Source organism: Eumetopias jubatus, unplaced genomic scaffold (genome assembly GCF_037043125.1).
Source record: "Eumetopias jubatus isolate StellerSeaLion01/CBP00866 unplaced genomic scaffold, mEumJub1_p1.0 scaffold_13, whole genome shotgun sequence".
In the NCBI taxonomy this organism is placed as follows: Eukaryota; Metazoa; Chordata; class Mammalia; order Carnivora; family Otariidae; genus Eumetopias; species Eumetopias jubatus.
The window spans coordinates 110,283,328-110,300,856 of NW_028274819.1; the positions used below are offsets into that span (position 1 = coordinate 110,283,328).

The 17,529-nt window shown below is 41.2% G+C and overlaps 1 protein-coding gene across 1 annotated transcript in view; it reads right to left on the bottom strand.

Annotated features, from left to right (window-relative positions):
• The window catches only part of GRIA4 (glutamate ionotropic receptor AMPA type subunit 4), a 224,683-nt gene extending 208,127 nt beyond the window's left edge, over nt 1–16,556 (bottom strand). Inside the window, exon 1 of the mRNA XM_088017525.1 lies at nt 16,256–16,556. Within this exon, the coding sequence (XP_087873651.1) occupies nt 16,256–16,556 (301 nt within the window). The remainder of the gene's footprint in view (nt 1–16,255) is intronic.
• Nucleotides 16,557–17,529: the final 973 nt, after the last annotated feature.

The window sequence follows — 17,529 nt, forward strand, 5'->3', positions numbered from 1 at the left end:
TTCTAAGTCAGGGGTTGGCAAGCATCTGCAAAGGGTCAGGTGGTAAATATTTTAGACTTTGCAGGCCATCCGGTCTCTGTGGCAACTATCCAACTCTGCCATGACAGGGTGAAAGCAGCCACAGAGGACACATAATGAGGGAGTGTGGCTGTGTATACTTGCAGTAAAAGGCTGTCTGCCAAGTTTGGTCCACCAGCTGTAGTTCACTGACTAAAGGTTAGGACCTCTGATATCTGTGATAACTGGTAAATTCTAGGGATCATGCGTGCCCAAGGCAATAACTTCAGACTGGGTCCTGACTATGCTCCTCAGCTCCATTCATTCCACAATGATTTCCACTAAGCAGCTCATGTTCTCATCAGTAATTTCTTTAGCAATATGCTGGTCCCAGCGCTTCTTTATAAACGCATTCTGATTCGTCTCCTGTACATTAATTATCAGCACCTTAACACTTGCTATTGCTGTTGATAACAATTCTACTATTGCTTTTTTTTTAATTACACTTCTAAATTTAAAGATCTGTGAACAAAATCACAGTGCTGAATAGGAGTACTGTTCGATGTTGGATCAGAAAAGTTTTGACCATTCCATGATGTGTTCTACTTTGCACCCCATGTTAATGTTAATCTGTACTGAATTCAGCTGCATCATGGCCTTTTCCAACGTGGGATGCTCTCTGAATCCACTTTTGAGGGCTGTACTGCTCTAATGGTCTTCTCCCTCTAAGGGCATATCTTAGACTCTGTACAGCGACAGGGCTGAAGACACCATTGGTCACACACTTCTTGGGGCTGAACTCTTTGGCTATAGTAACATCTGGCCCAATAGGTAGTATTGGCCTCATTCTGACAGCTGCGTGTCTTTAATAGTCTCTTGGATCTAGAGGTGCCTGGGCAGCAGTGTTGGTTGAACATCTGATTCTTGGTTTTGGCTCAGGTCATGATCTCAGGGTTGTGAGATCGAGGCCCGCATCAGGCTCTGTGCTCAGCAGGGAGTCTGCTTGGGATTCTCTCTCTCCCACTTGCCCCTCCCATTCAAGCTCTGTCTCTAAATATAAATAAACAAATCTTTAAAAAATAGTCTCTTAGATCTAATAAGAATAAATCTACCTTGTTCTGTTTTTTAGACAAGAAACAATAATTTGCAGTCCAGATGCTACAAAGAAGACTGCTTCTTAAGAAACTAAGAATTCCCTTTAAATCTTTTTTCCTCTGTTCTTTTAAAAACAACCTGCCTTTCCCCAATTATAGTACCATGCAGGCAACATACACTTCATATGGAAGAACACAACTCACTCTCAAACTTATCATTGTAGTTGAACAGCCATTTTGACTGTTTAAAATATGCTAAGTCCTTAATATACAATCTATAGTTCCTATCTAAACCAATTTTTTTTAGACCTAATGGGCATGTGAACACTGATTCTATATACCATTTATTTCCTAAATAATTGAGTGAAAACAGATAATGTAACATAGGTAATATAATATCCACAAAATGAAGTATTTGAAATGCTTCAACTGACACGTTTCAGGTAAAAACTGTACACAGCAATTAATGTAAATCATCAAGTTTAATATGAGACTACAGAAAAATAATCTCTTTAGAATATATCAGGGATAAAACGTTAGTTTTAATTTCATACTCTGATCATCTATTTCTGAACTGGCCTCGTAAGGTTGTGTTTGGGGGCGTTTTAAGATATGTTACAAGTGAGGGTACCTGGGTGGCTCAGTCGGTTAAGTGTCCGACTCTTGATCTCAGCTCAGGTCTTGATCTCAGGGTCATGAGTTCAAGCCCTGTGTTGGGCTCCACTCAGGGCATGGAGCCTACTTAAAAAAAAAAAAAAATTACAAGTAGACAAAATTTTTAAATGAGTCATAGTTCAAATCATCCCTAAGTTAGAATTGATAGAAATGTATATCTTTTTCTAAAATTCACAAGAAAAGAGCTAACAGATACCCAGTGAAGTGAGAAAGAGAGAGTGATGTGTACTCACCTAAAATACTTATGACATGGAATCCTTCTGGGCAAAGAAGAGGCAAGCAAAAATGTAAAAGGCCCACAGAGCAGTATCCCTCACAAAATTATTTTCTCCACTTTCCAAATTAAAGCTACAGGCTGTGATATAGATGGGTGTTTATGCTGTTCTCCTGTAAACATAGGAAGAACCCTTGTTTGTTATGATCTTAATCAGGCACCTATCAAAACAGAATAAAACCCTTAAACTCTGGAAAACAGTAAGAGTGTAATCTCTTACAGGATGATAACTACTGTGTTTAGATACTAACATCTTCTGGTGTTATTCCATTCATTCAGTAGATCTTATCCGGTCTGCCATGGGTTGATCCCTCTAGTTATGTTCCAAACTGTCTTGGGAGTTTTGGAAGGTAGTTTTAAGTAAATACACAGCGGTGCGAGGCCAACGCGTAACCCTAGTGAACTCAACTGAAACATGGTCATCACAACCACACTTCCAGTCTCTATTTCCACCTCCCCTTGTGCCAAAGGTTTGAGTCCAAACAGACCTCACAGCATCTGCAAACTTCATGCACTCTCCACCTCCAAGCCGTGGTTTGTGCTGCTGGTGGTACTTGGAGTGCTCTCTTCTCTCCCTCTCATTTCTTTTAAAAAATCCTATTTCTTCACACTCTTTTTCTTCTCCCCCAAAGAGTATTAGAATCTTCTATTACTTTCATTACCCATGCCCTCCCTTTAGTTTTTATTTCTACCCCTGCTCCATGTAGCACAGCACCATGCCTGTATACCACATGATGGAACATGATCCTTAAATGTGTTTCAACAATTGGTCCACTGTGCTCCCAAATACTTCTCTTTATGCCATTTTGTTTGCTATTCTACAGTCTGTTAGCAGGTAGCATACAGGTAGAGCTAGGATGTAAAAACTGCTCAAAACAAACAAAAATACCTGTGGCACACACATATTTCCAAAACAAACTAGTGCAGTACGGGATGGAGATGTGGCCAATGTTGTGATAGATGAGAAGGTTATTCTAGCCATTAACCAATGAGAGACAAAATCAGGTAGAAAATAATTGTCAGAAAAATTATTACTTTGATTTTAAACAAAAATTTATCAAAGCAGGTCTTCTTTGTGTCCTACAAACTTTAAATTATAATATTTCCCAAAGGAACATGAGTAAGGGCCATCTTGGGAAGTGGTGCAGGCTCACACATGTGTAGTAACACTCCATTTACCCACATAAATGGAGAACTGCTTCTAACACATTAATGCACTTTTAACTTAACCCAGGTTAACCTTATTAAACAACAATACAATGTTAAAATTGCACTTTAAAAGAAAATGTATAAATCTGTGTACATATTGCAAACTACAGCCCACAGGCCAAATCTAGCCTACCATCTGCCTTTGTATAGCTTGTAAGGTATGAATGGTTTTTACATTTTTAAATGTTTGGAAGGAGAGAAGAAAATAAAAATAGGATTTTGTGACACATGAAAATGATGTGAAATTCAAATTTCAGTGTCCATAAATAAAGTTTCATTAGGACACAGGCAGGCTCCTTCACTTCTGTATTATTGATGGCTATTTTCACTACCACATCAGAGTTGAGGAGTTGAGACAGAAACCATATGGTCTGCAAAGCCTAAAATGTCTTCTCTCTGGCTCTTTACAAAAAGTCTGCTGACCCTTAGTAGAGATTACCCTCCCTCACAACGAATGTAATGTAAGCTTTTCCTGGCGTGCACTCTAACACTGCGGCTAAAGGCAAGAGTTTGTTCACTAATAGAAGTAGCTGAGTCCTAGCTCTGTTACCGGCTGTTAGGTGACTTTGGGTAAATTAATTCAATTCTCTAAGTCTTAGCTGTCTCGGGAATAAAACAGGATAATAATTCTACTTACATTTTGGGCTTGGGGAGAATTAAATATGCAACACACAAGAAAATTACCCCATGCATAATGACAGTTATGCTGCCAAAAAGATACGCCTAAAATGCAAGGATGCAGGAAAGTTGAAAATAAAAAGATGGCAAAAGATACACCTGACAAATATGAGCCAAAAGAAAGCTTGGGAAGCTCTATTAATGTTGAAAAACTAGAACTCAAGACAGAAAGCATCACTAAGGAGAGCAAGGTTCATTATATAGTATAAAAATTTTCACTTTATGAGGAAAACACTAAAATGTCTAAAGAATATTATATGAAAATGTATTCACATATAAAGCACAAATCTATAGAAATACAGTAAGAAATTGATGAATCTATGACCAAAGTGGGAGATTTCCACGTACATCTCTCAATTAGGTCAAGCAATCAAAAATACAGTGAAGACACAGAATTTTCAAATGACAACATATAATGATTATTTAGAATGCTGCAGTGCCCCCATCCCCCAGAAAAGAAAAAGTAAATACTTTTGCAAAGACTACATGAAATATTAAAATTGAACATGTACTGGAACATGAAGAAAGTTCTAAGAAGTTCCAAAAAGCCGGTATCACAGAGAATACATTTCCTGCCAGAACCCATTAAGTTCTTCGTACCAATGCGTGTTGTATATCTGAACAAATGTAATGCAAGGATACATGAAAAATCTGAATAGCCTTCTGAATCAGGAAAGAAATTGAAGCATGGTTTAAAAAAGTTCTTCAGACTTCATGCCCAAATATTTTGTCATGTTCTATCAAACTTTTGAGGAAGAGCTAATTTTACCATTCTATAGATTCAACCAGAAAACAGAAAAAAAAGTAATATTCTGCAGCATATTCCAGAAAGCCCATAAAACCTTGTCACAAAACTGCATGTCTGATCACATGTAATTACATGTGTAAAATGACATGTTTGTTAAAGGGAGGTGGTGTGGTTTTATTTCCCTTCCGGCTGACTGGAATGTGGGTATGACTGGAGCTTCAGGAGCCACCATGGACCTCAAAGTGAAGCCAGATGTTAAGCCTGGTGCAGCAACAGTCATAGAAGTCTGACTGCAGGAACATAGTGAAGTTTCCAGAGCAGTTATAATAACAGTTCCATATTATGTGTACTTGATACACACATACATTCATACTGATACATACGTACGTATATTTACTGTTATTTTGTTTTTGTTATTATTCGAAGTCTCAACTCTTCTTATTGATACACAATCCAAGATGGAAATCAGTTTCCATGGCATTTTCCTTAGAAATATGACATCACTTAAGTACCTTCTGAAGTTACTCTTTCCAAATACATAGAGAAGTCTTCCTGATAAGTATTTGGTAAGTAAAATGTACAATTTCTGGATCCTTTTGAAGATTCTAAGGCACGGAAGTAACATATGTGAAGTCCATGTTGCATATCATTCACCCTGGCAAGTACATGGAAGACGGGTTCCAAAGGCTTCCAGTGGAGCCAAGGAAGAAAGCTGGCCGATGCGGGAGAGTGAAGAAGGTCTGAGCAGAGGCTCCTCAAATCTGTCTTCCACATACTTACATGGAGGAGGGGATGTTTCTGGCGTATTTCTCTGAGGCACATATTTGGCACAGTTGATGAGTGGCTGGCTAGGACTGCAAGGGGAGAAAAAGGAGTAAGGAAGGTTGTTCCTCCTCCAGCAGGCAGGGCAGAGTAAACCTCCTAAGGAAGGTTGTTCCTCCTCCAGCAGGCAGGGCAGAGTAAACCTCCTAAGGAAGGTTGTTCCTCCTCCAGCAGGCAGGGCAGAGTAAACCTCCTAAGGGAGGTTGTTCCTCCTCCAGCAGCAGGCAGAGTAAACCTTCTAAGGAAGGTTGTTCCTCCTCCAGCAGGCAGGGCAGAGTAAACCTCCTAAGGAAGGTTGTTCCTCCTCCAGCAGCAGGCAGAGTAAACCTCCTAAGGGAGGTTGTTCCTCCTCCAGCAGCAGGCAGAGTAAACCTTCTAAGGAAGGTTGTTCCTCCTCCAGCAGGCAGGGCAGAGTAAACCTCCTAAGGAAGGTTGTTCCTCCTCCAGCAGCAGGCAGAGTAAACCTCCTAAGGAAGGTTGTTCCTCCTCCAGCAGGCAGGGCAGAGTAAACCTCCTAAGGAAGGTTGTTCCTCCTCCAGCAGGCAGGGCAGAGTAAACCTCCTAAGGAAGGTTGTTCCTCCTCCAGCAGGCAGGGCAGAGTAAACCTTCTAAGGAAGGTTGTTCCTCTTCCAGCAGAAGGCAGAGTAAACCTCCTAAGACAGAAATGTATGGAAAGGAGCAAGCTTCAGGGGGCAGGTGATAGAGTGACTCTTAGAACGTTGAGATTTTAGATACAGTGGGACTTCCAATGGTTACTGTGAAAATGAGTCTGGTTCAAGGGTGAGGACTGAGCTCTATATTAAATAGAGTGAAGATGAGACCCTAAGATTCATTCATTTTTACAGAGTGTGACTAAACGGCAGGTCCAGTTCCTGTTCAGGGAATCCCAATAAGCAAGACAAGTCCCTGCTATTTCAGACCTTGAAGAGTCTGGTGACAAAGGCACAGAATTAGAAAAGCAGAATCCTGTGTTTGATACAAGTAACACAAAATGCAGTGGGAGCACATGGAAGGGGGTTTGTCACTCAAGGGCAGATGTCACACCAGGAAACAGAGGTGCGCACGAAATGCTTGAGGCTGAGGGATGGCCTGTGCAGAGCGTGAGGCAAGCCAAAAGCATCCAGTGCACTCAGAATCTTGAAAAGGCCATTCCCACTGGGGCTGGGTGTTTCAGCAGAAGTGGACTACCTTATGAGAGGGGAGAAGTAATCAAGAGACGGGTTGCGGAGGATCGTTTAAGGAATCTGGACGTTAGATGAACGATAATGCCAGTCGCGAGATCATTCTAATCAGGAATGAGCCAGAGGCAGCTTCAGATTCAAGTTTGCAGAGGCAACATGGCTGAGGACAGAATTTAGGGGTGACGCCAGCATTTTAAGAATAAGTTAGAGTAAGGGAAGTCTATGAAAGAAATGAAGAACAAGTAACCACAAATTTATGCTTGTTTGTGTCTCCATCAATTTAGCATTTATACACAGACATGTTCCTGTATTAAAAAGGTATGTTTCATAATATAAAATATTAACCAACTATCTTTGATTTGTGATTCATAATATTACAGTAAGTATTTATGGGAGTTTAAGCATTAATTGGTATGGTATTAGGACACCAACAGTGCTGCTGACAGCAGTAATAAAGAGTAATACAGCAGCGGTAACATACACAGTTTGTCACGTGCCAGGAGCTGTGTGTGCACTTTATAAACAACGCATGGTGACCTGGTAGAGGGCAGACATCCAACGATTTTAGGAAACCTATGCAAGGTCAAACAGGTGGTCAGCGGTACAGCTGGGATCTGAATCCAGGCCACTGTACATTGTGCTCCATTATGCTCCACGGACAGCATCTGGGTTACAGGACTGAAATAATGCTGGAACTACTTCTATCTGGACAGGCAGAGACTCGTACAGCTACCACAGCTCTAACTAAGGACTGTTTTCCATCGTGTCGAACAGTAACTTTCTGCTTTCCGTAGCCCTGATGACCGCGTGTTATAATGTGGTGAGAAACTATAAAATGCGCCACCTGAGCGAACCCAACCTCTGGCAGAAGTTGTGCATGACAAGGATTCAACTGTGATTGTGCATTGTCACTATATACACGTGTTCCATTTTTATAAGAGACGGAACAGTCTGTAGGGACAATATATGTTATCTTGAGGCAATGTGTTCAGTCAGAGCTCAAAAAGAAAGATCTTCCGCCAGATCTTCAGATAAGCAACTTTTTTTAAATAAAGAAGTTGTCAAAAAATTACAAGTTATGTGCAGACTTACTGCTTTAGAAAGGTGTGGGTCACTGAAAAGATGGAGCCAGTGAGAAATCCTTGCCATTTGTTTTTTGGGGGGTAAGAAAATTGCTCAAATATTGTATCTACATTTCATCAATCTAAGGATCCTCAAGGAACATATCCTTTCTGCATAGTCCTCAGGCATGACTCAATAACTCAACTGACAGATTGAGTCTACACTCCAGCCTCTATCATGACAAAATTTTCTAAACAAATTTAATATTTTAATAAAAGCTTTAATATGGTCGCCACGGGGGAAAAACAGAACTGTGATGGACTCCTATATAATTGTTTGTAATTTGTTTGACTTTTGAATTTCAGTGGGCGGGCACAATCCCCTTTCCAGTGAGTAGGGCCTCCAAAGGTCTTACCCAGCTCTGCTCTGCTCTTCTGTTCAGACGGAACCCCAACAATGGGAAGCAAATGGGAAAGGAAGAACATCCAGACAGTCAACAATGCGTCTAGTGCCCCCCAGCTGACAACTGAACCCACCCGACACAAATACTCATGGAAGGCTGCACGTCTATTTTCCCTGCCTTCCACTCAGGCCTCTTTAACCTTTCAAAGGAATGCTTGGAAGGCTGCTGGCCCCACAAAAGCGGCTGTAGGCCGCTAGAGGCTGTCCACCTCTAGACTTTCTCCAACCTATTCACACACTGCTTACTTTCCTGCTCCTTGCTCTGATCCCTTCTCTGAATACCCAACTTGTAGCTTTACTTCATTGTTCTTTGATAATCCCCTTGTCTGGCAGTGTGGCTCTGATTCATTCTCCTTGTTGGATTTTGTAGCCCACCTTTGGGATATGACTTCTAACATTTGCCCTCAACCCCTCCATTCTGTAACCAGGGAAAGTGGGAGGTAACAGACATGGGCCTCCCTCTGTCTCCTCTCACCAGGGAAAAGGGATTGGACACATAACCCTCTTTATGAGAACACCCACTAGTGCTTCTTCATCACATCCACTTGCCCTTTAGTCCACTGCTCCCCTTCCCAACCCAGAGTGGAAACAGCCTGTGGAATCTGGGTTAATAAAGGCAGAAAATAAACATTGAAGTTGATACTAAAAGATGCTGTGAAGGGAACAGGGGCTGCTTTGCCTGCTTCTGATTACTTTTTCTTCCTCAATTACAAGTCAGAATCTCCACAGGAAGCTCCACTGTTATTTTTTTTTTCCCACTGTTATTTTTATACAGGTTTTTTTTTTTTCTTTGCTCTCCTACTGGCCCGGTTCCAGCAGGAAAGCAGTGATACATGCTTGAAAGATACAATTAAGTGTTGTTCTCCTCCTGGGTAAAACCAGTTATCCTCACACTTGGCAACTGGCAACAAGTAAATATTTGGCATTGTCAGTCTGACTATAAATGTAATGAAAATCAATAACCAAAAGTATTGGGATGAGCTATAAAAATACTCTAAATCCTAATGAGTTCACTATAAACACAGATAATTGCCTGAGGTTTGTCATGGGATGTTTATAAGAAAGGGAATTCCTCTTCATCCTCGTGTGGGTTTTAGACTTAAAGGTTTCCCCCCCAGAGTTAGGAAATAAATGGAAAACGGGGCTTAATTTACCAAGAATTAAAGACAAAATTTTTTTATCCCTTCTTGGATAATACCAGGTTAGAATCTGAAAGATTCTTACATCTCCTGAATTCATACATCAATTATGTTTTGCTATTGTGTTTCTAATTTTGTTTTTAATAAGAAAAATGGACCACAAACATGTTAAGGGGCACAATTAACGGCAGACGTGTGCTGGTGTAACATTAGCACGTATAGGAACTGGAGACTGGAGATGGGTGCTTGTAAGCACCACTTCACACGGATCATTCTTCTGAGTGGCGCTGAGCCCAGCTGACAGGTGTCCAGTCAACCCTGAAAATCTTCCCCAACTCACACCTCTCTGAAAGGAATTTCAAAGAGGCAGAAGAACCAGTAATGTTATTTTGGTGTGAACTGATTATGCCACATTCCTTGGAGGTATCTGCTCTGTCATCGCCCTATGTTTTTTCTGGCTGTGAGTTTACCGGAAGTCCATAACTGGTAATGACTGGCAGAGGGTTGAGGCTCCCAGGTCCCTGGGATCGTGCTGCCTACCCACACTAGGTTCTGAGCGCAGGAAGGGAAGGAGGCAATGAGTGAAGGAACCACGATGTGAGAAGAAATACAGATGTGGATTGAGAACCCAATGGGAAGACAGGAGAGTTCTCTGGAGCATTTCATACAGGCTTATTTACCGGGAAGTAAGACAGGTATCACTGCCTCTTCATTTGTTCCTATTTCTGTTACTTAGAGCTTGGGTTTTTGCAAAAGGATTTAAGGCCATTTATAAAGAAAAGTCATGTATGTAGCAAAATCGAAAAAGTAGAAGTGAAACAGCAGGATCCCTGCCCTCCCCACAAAAAGCTGTCTTTCCATTCGCCTTCCCCCTTTGCTCTGGCTTCAGTACAGGGGAGCATCGCACGTACATTATGCCAGCCCACAGTGCTGTTGCCTAGGTTTTTCAAAACATGTCATGCTATGTGTAGAATGTATTTTTGTAAGAAGAAAAAAACAAGCTAAAAAAAAAACAGGCCAAAGGAAATAAGCCAAAACAAACCAAAGTAAAGTTTTCTACTCTACGCCTTGCCAAATGTATCTCTCCTAGGGACAATTTACATAGTGTTATAATATTAATTTGGATATTGAATACAAGATATTCAGCAACCTGTGAAATAACATTGCTAGGCTGGAAAGCACTGATGTGATAAAACGCTGACCGTTAAGCATTAAAGAGAAGCGGGAGGAAGTAAAACACGGTCAGCACCAGTCACTGCTTACTCCAGCTGTGAGACTGAACTGCTGGCCTTCACACGAGCTCTTCGGAAACACCAACAGTGACCATGACATTTGTAGAAATGTTAGGTTTATATCTCTTCAACTCTCCCTTGATCATAAATTCACCTTGTGACCAGTGGTGTTGGGAATGGCCAAAAATACATCATAAATTGTACAATCCTGGGCAATAGACACAAGTAAAAAATATTTTCCTTTGAAAAGATCTATTTCAAATGGGAAAATAACCACTGCTTATATTACTTAAATTAACGTCTTTTTCACTCAAGGAAAATGACTTCCCTTTAAGTAGGTCTGAAAAGATCTTCAAGGTTTTATATTACCAAAAAAATAGATTATTTTAAAGTGCTATAAATATTTAGCTTAATTATACTTAAATTAAGAATGCTATTTTTCAGGCTTCTCCACATTTTTTCATGGTAAGAAAACTGCATTTAATTCAAGGACCATCCCTTTAGGAGAATTTTTCATTTTGACCAAGAGAGTCTATGAATTCTCTGAGACACTAAAATATGGTATCATGGAAAACAAAACAAAACAAAATATGGTATTATTAATAAAATATAAATTACATGATTAGTTATCAGAGCACTAAAATTATTTGATACCAATTTTCAAGGACTTCAGTTGATTAATTCATTAGTCCATTTCATGTTTGTAGTACGCTTATCAGAGGTTACCACGCTACATACAAAAGGCATAAATGTAATAAGATATAATAATTACTGGTGAAAGACCTATTTCTGGGGGAAGAAAAGATATGTAAGTGTATACACAATGCAATGTGAAAATTACTATAAAAAGAATCTGTACAGGGTGTTCTCTAAGTTCTTTTCCTACATGAGCTGAGAAATGATTTAGACATTTCACTCAAAGTGCAATCTGTTATTCCAAATGAGCTTGTTATTTAGATACACTGTGTTGTCCCATACGGTAGCCATTAGGCAAATGTGGCTACTTAAATTAACCAATTAAAATTTAAATTTAAAATTCAGATCCTCAGGTGCGTAAGTCACATTTCAAGCACTCAATAGCCTTAAATTTATCAACCCAAAAATCTTACTGAAGTTTTGTTCCAAATTAAAATTGTAAAAACAACAAGCTACGTATCAAAGGCAAGCTCCTGGCTGTCAGGTGGAATCTTGTGTACTGTTTCCGAATGAAGCCATGGCAAGGGAGCTAACCTACTTTCAGTACTGTCCTGCTCATCATCGCATTCTTAATACCTATCAAAGTGCCCGATACAGACAAATTGAACAATAAACTTTTATTGAATGACAAATGGATAAATTAAATGAATAAATAAACGAACACTTCTGTTTTCTTCTTGGGGAGGCAGTCAAACGAAAAGAAGTAGGGAGTCACCTCGTAAAGAAATCGCTGATGCCTCCTACTATCTTTCTTTCTGCCCGTTTCCAAGTTAGGAATAGACTATTTAGAATATGAAATATAAAGAAACCTTATAGACGGATTAATGGGCCTTAGGGACTATGCAGTTTAACTTTCCTCCTTCTCTGTCCGTATTTCTGTCTCCCTAACAGATGTGGACAAAAATATGGGTAGGTTTATGCAGTTCCTCAAGAGCAGAACAGAACTTGAATACAGGCTTACAGAGGAAAGAGAGCATCATTCCTTTTACTGACCGTGATTCAACATGAAAACACTACTTTAAGTTACGACAGAGTGAAGTTCTTGCATTTTATGAGATCATTACATCACTACAGGGGTTAAAATTTCAGAAGTAACTGAGTGGATCAATGAAACAACATATTCCAAGATAAGGATTTCTGATGCATCAGAAAGCCATGTTCCACTCAGGTTTGTGGAGAAATTCAGGGTCATATTAAGGTAGTTACTTATAACATGAAAAATGTTTAAATAAACAGTTTATGATAACAGAAGTTCAGAGAAAAGTACCAAAATGTACTAAATCATCTTATTTCTGTACAGTTGGTTTTATACATTAAAAATTCTTATCTTTAATGCTGATCCATGCGCTTTCTCTGCGTGATGTGAAAATACGGATGACTCTCAGCCAACTCTATTTATGACAGAAAGTAAACATGTTCACAACTGAGGTTCATGCCTCGGTTGGTGACAGTGATACATAATCTTAAGCCCAGTATCTAAGAGGAAATAAATTGGTCTTGTGATCCTAAACTTATCAAATAAGCCCAACAGTTTCAAAGGGAGAAAAAATTATTACTGTCTTTTGTGAGTATTTAATTAAGACCAAGAACATTGGGAAGCAGTGTCATGCCATGGCAGGGTAAACCGTCTCAACATTCAGGAAAGGCCACACACTTCCATATCTAAAATAAGTCAGTCACAGTGACGAAAAGTATAGCTTAGGGAATAAAGTCAACATTGTAATAACACTATATGGTGACAGATGGTGACAACGCTTATCGTGGCGGGTACTGAGTAATGCACAGAACCGTTGAATCACTACGTTGTACACTTGAAACTAATATAACATTGTACATCAAATACACTTCAGTAAAAAAAATAAATAAATAGCCATCTTCCTGATATGTTATTTTTTTCATTTATGCAATTACCACCTGGTATAAAGTTGTCTCTTTTGAAGATGGCTTGGGTTACTATAATATAAGGCCACACAAAGGACTAGCTGTTCATCCTGCAGCAACTACTGGAGAGAACTAGGAAATTTGAGAGAGTGACTTGCATTAACTGGTTAAACACTGTACAGTTATGAGGCACTTGGCTGGCTCAGCTGGTTAAATGTCTGACTCTTCATTTCGGCTCAGGTCATGATCCCAGGGTCATGAGATCAAGGCCCGCAGCAGGGTCTGAGCTCAGCAGGGAGTCTGCTTGAGATTTTCGCTCTCCTTCTCCCTCTGCCCCTCCCCAATAAATAAGATCTTAAAAAACTTTTAAAACACAACACAACAAAACAGGACAGTTAAATTCCAGGGAGACAATATGGAAAAAGCAGACTTTGTGCAGCAAGCCAATAAGTAAGTTAAAGATGACAACATGCCATTTTAGAAGAAACAGTGCGTGTACCATGAAGGGTTTAAGCCTTTGGAGGCGGAAATTTAGCCAGGAAAAAGATGCTTTAAATAATGAAATATGTATGTTTATACTAGACAGATCCCTGGAAAGAGGTGATGGGAGGTAGCTCAGGGTTGGAGCATCTGATGTGCTACGCAAGAGTAAGGATCCTGGAAAGTACCAACTAGTACCAAAGCAAAGCACCACTTTTAATCCCTGTTTGGTGGGGAGGCTAAGGCATGAATGCCTAAAAACCTTCTCCTTGCCAGAGACTGATTTACTCAGGCACAGAGGCAACCCACCCATGTTTCTGTGAGATCAAGGTGTCATAAAATAAGCATCTTCTGCCCAAAGTGGTGAATTGGGCTGTGTCATTAAGAACCATCTCATCCAGATCCCAGTATATATTTCTTGACATTATGATTCAATTTTTTAACACATTAACTTTATTGAAGTGTAATTTTTTTTGCATTTGACATTCATATTTTACAACTGATAAACCTACATTGGCACGTTATTATCACCTATAGTCCACTAGGCTTCACCCTTGGTTTTGGACATTCCATGTATTTGAGCAAATGTATAATGACGTGTCTACCATTATAGTATCATAGTGAATAGTTTGACTGCCTGAAAATCCTCTGTGCTTCATCTATTCATCCCTCCTTCCCCTTAGCCTCTGGCAAATACTAATCTTTTTACTATCTCCATAGTTTTGCCTTTTCCAGAGTGTCATATAGTTGGAATCATACAGCATGTAGCCTTTTCAGATTTGCTTCTTTCACTCAATAGGAAGATGTATTTAAGGTCCCTCCATGTTTTTTTATGCCCTGGTAGCTCATTTCCTTTTAGCTCTGAACAATATTCCACTGTTTGGATGAACCACAGTTTATCCATTCACCTACTGAAAGGCATTTTGGTTGCTTTCCAGTTTAGGCAATTATGAATAAAGCTGCTCTAAACATCTGTGTGCAGGTTTTTTGTGTGGACATAAGTTTTCAACTCCCATGAGTAAAATGCCAAGGAGTGTGATTGCTGGATCACATGGTGAGAGTGTAATTTTGTAAGAAACCGCCAAATTGTCTTCCAGAGCGGCTGTACCATTTTACATTCCTGCCAACAGTGAACGAGAGTTCCTGTTGCCCCACATTCTCATCAGCACTGGGTGCTGTCAGTGATCTGGATTTTGGCCATTCTAATAGATATGTAGCGCTATCTCGTTGTTTTCAGTTGTATTATGATTTAATTTTCAGTGTCCTCTTGCTTAAGGATTTTTCCAAAAGTTAGAAATGCGCAGAATGATAATTTCTCTAATCTAAAATATATTCTCCAGAATGCTTTGGATTATTAGCTATGGGAAAATGTTATCATGAGATATGGGTAGGTTCCCATATTTCCAAATGAGAATTATTGCATGCTGCAATCATGCAAAAAATACACTGATGATATTAAATTTTCTGAATGTGTTACAGAAAGGGACATTTACCAAGAATGCTAATATAAGCAATGTACTAGGACCACCACTAGTGTGACATCCTACATGACATATACCATCTCTGAGTATAGGAAATTATGCTTTGGACTTCTGAAGATAATCATATCTTCAAAAGATTTATCTTGCTTGTTTATTGTCTTGTTTCTTATCTTACCCATTTTACAGATAGAATTCTATTCAAGGATATTCTTAAAATGTTGCCAGTTTCAACTTTTATCCCAACTTCTGGTCAGTAGTCAAAGTCTTTAAGGAAAAAAAGATTAAAGACAAAACCCCACAGGGAGTTTCTTGCTGTTTGTTTTGGACTATAATATGTTGCTGTGATTCTCGTCACTAAACTTTAAAAAAAGAACTAAAGAAAAAGAATATGGGAACTTCTTAATTATGTCTCACACTGAAAAGTCAAAGTATCTCAAACATGTACACAAATGAATGGATTGTTAATAATCTAACGTTCTTCACCTTGTCTTCCCGATGCATGAGTTGTACAGTATCACTTATTAATCTTCACAGCCTTATAGATAAAGTGAAAGGTTGCCAGCAAGCAAAAGCTTTCCCACCAAATCTGTACTGCATTGATATGTTTCAAGTACTCAGAGTTTTACATTTCAAACATGACATCTGAAACTAATGATGTAGTATATGTTGGCTGATTGAATTTAATTAAAAAAAAAACTTCTACGTTTGAAACTCAATGCTATGGTTCAACCTGCTACTTTTTCTTTTTCTAAATAAAATTAGAGATATATAGATGCAGATATAAAAAAATCAACCTCTACTTTGTAAAGACCTTCCGAGACATTAAATCATCTGCACTTGAGGTAAAAGATTTATTTCCTGATTGTACCTGAAATGTCATCATGGGCATTTTCACAGAATTATTTGATTTCGGCGGAGTAACAGAGCGTGGTTTGTTCATGAATAACCTTGTGCATTTGAAGCTTGTTTAATTATAAATTTTCACCCAGAGTCAAGATAAAATTACTAATAATACGCATCGACCATTTGCTGATTCTAGCCACATTAGGGCTCAAAATATTTCCGTAAATCACGAAAGTGACACAAGACCATGTCAGGTTAAAAATCACAGTTTCACTCAGGTAGCTATGAAAGTGCGACTTACCCCTGTCGGTGTCGTACAGGAAGACGAAACAGTTCCACTCGTAGTGATCCAGCAGGCTCAGCAGGGCTCCCCGCAAGGAAGGCCTCAGTTGCAGCACGAACTGGCTCTCCCCCTCAGTGGGGAAACTGGGCGTGATGAGGGAGATGTGTAAGGCGCTGCAGAATGAGGTCAAGGTGTGTACTGACCTCTTATCATAGAGTCCGAAAATGGCAAAAACTCCTCTAGAATACTGGGAACAGACTGAAAAAAGAAAAAAAACACAGAAACTCTTAGCACGCTCTAAAACTGCGGACTTCCACATCAAGTCTATGAGGCTAAAAAGAGTCTGAATCTCTGGAACCTCAAGGAAGGTAATGTAAGGAAAGCGTCTAAGTGAAGCGTAGCATTCGGTCTGTAATCAGCTCCCAGAGCCCGGCCCCGGGATAACCAGGGCCCACAGGCCTCCCTTCCCGAGGCGCCAAGTTGAACTTCCGGTGCAAGATGGCGCCGCCGGAAGAGCCCGCTCTCACCTCTGGCACCGAGTCGACGCCGAGCCGACACCGAGCCGACACCGAGCCGACACCGAGCCGGGGAGCCGCTCCTCCCGAAGGGGGACCGAGGCCCGGGGAGCAGCTCCCGCCCAGAGGCCGGAGGGACGGCGGGGAGGGCGGGGAGAGAGGGGGCGCTGGCCCCGGGAAGCCCGCCGTGGGCTGGAGCGGGGGCACCCGCCGCAGACCCGGCCGCCCTGCGGCGCGCGGAAGAGAGCCGGGTGTGAAGGAGCCGCCGGAACGGAAAGGCCTCGGCGCCAGAGCCCTGCCAAGCGGCGGGGGAGCTGCTGGAGCCTCTCCAGCTCCGGGGGCTGGCGAGCGCCACTGTTTACCCTGGCCTCCGCCTTGCGAGCGCATGGTGCTGACGGGAGCAGGGCCCCGCGCGCCACGGCCGGCCTGCCGCCTCCGCGAGCCCTGGCTCTAGCCCCAGATGCCCTCGGGCACAGGAAAAAAACCCCGCAGTTTGAAAGAGCAACCAGAATACAAACGACCCAGCCTTCGAGCTCCGCTGGACGGCGGGGAAGCTGCTGGAGCAACCCCGAGGCCCAGGGGCCGGCGAGCCGCAGCCTTTGTGGTCGCCCTGCACCTCGGCCCGGCGGCGCAGCCCCAGCCCGCGGGACAGGGGGAAACAGGTGCCCAGCGCTCGGGCTTCGGGGGCCGGCCTGGGCACGCCTCCGCTCCGCCTGCCCCGCCAGGGCTCGCCCTGCACCGAGCGCTGGGGGCACGCTCCGCTCCAGCGGCTTGAGC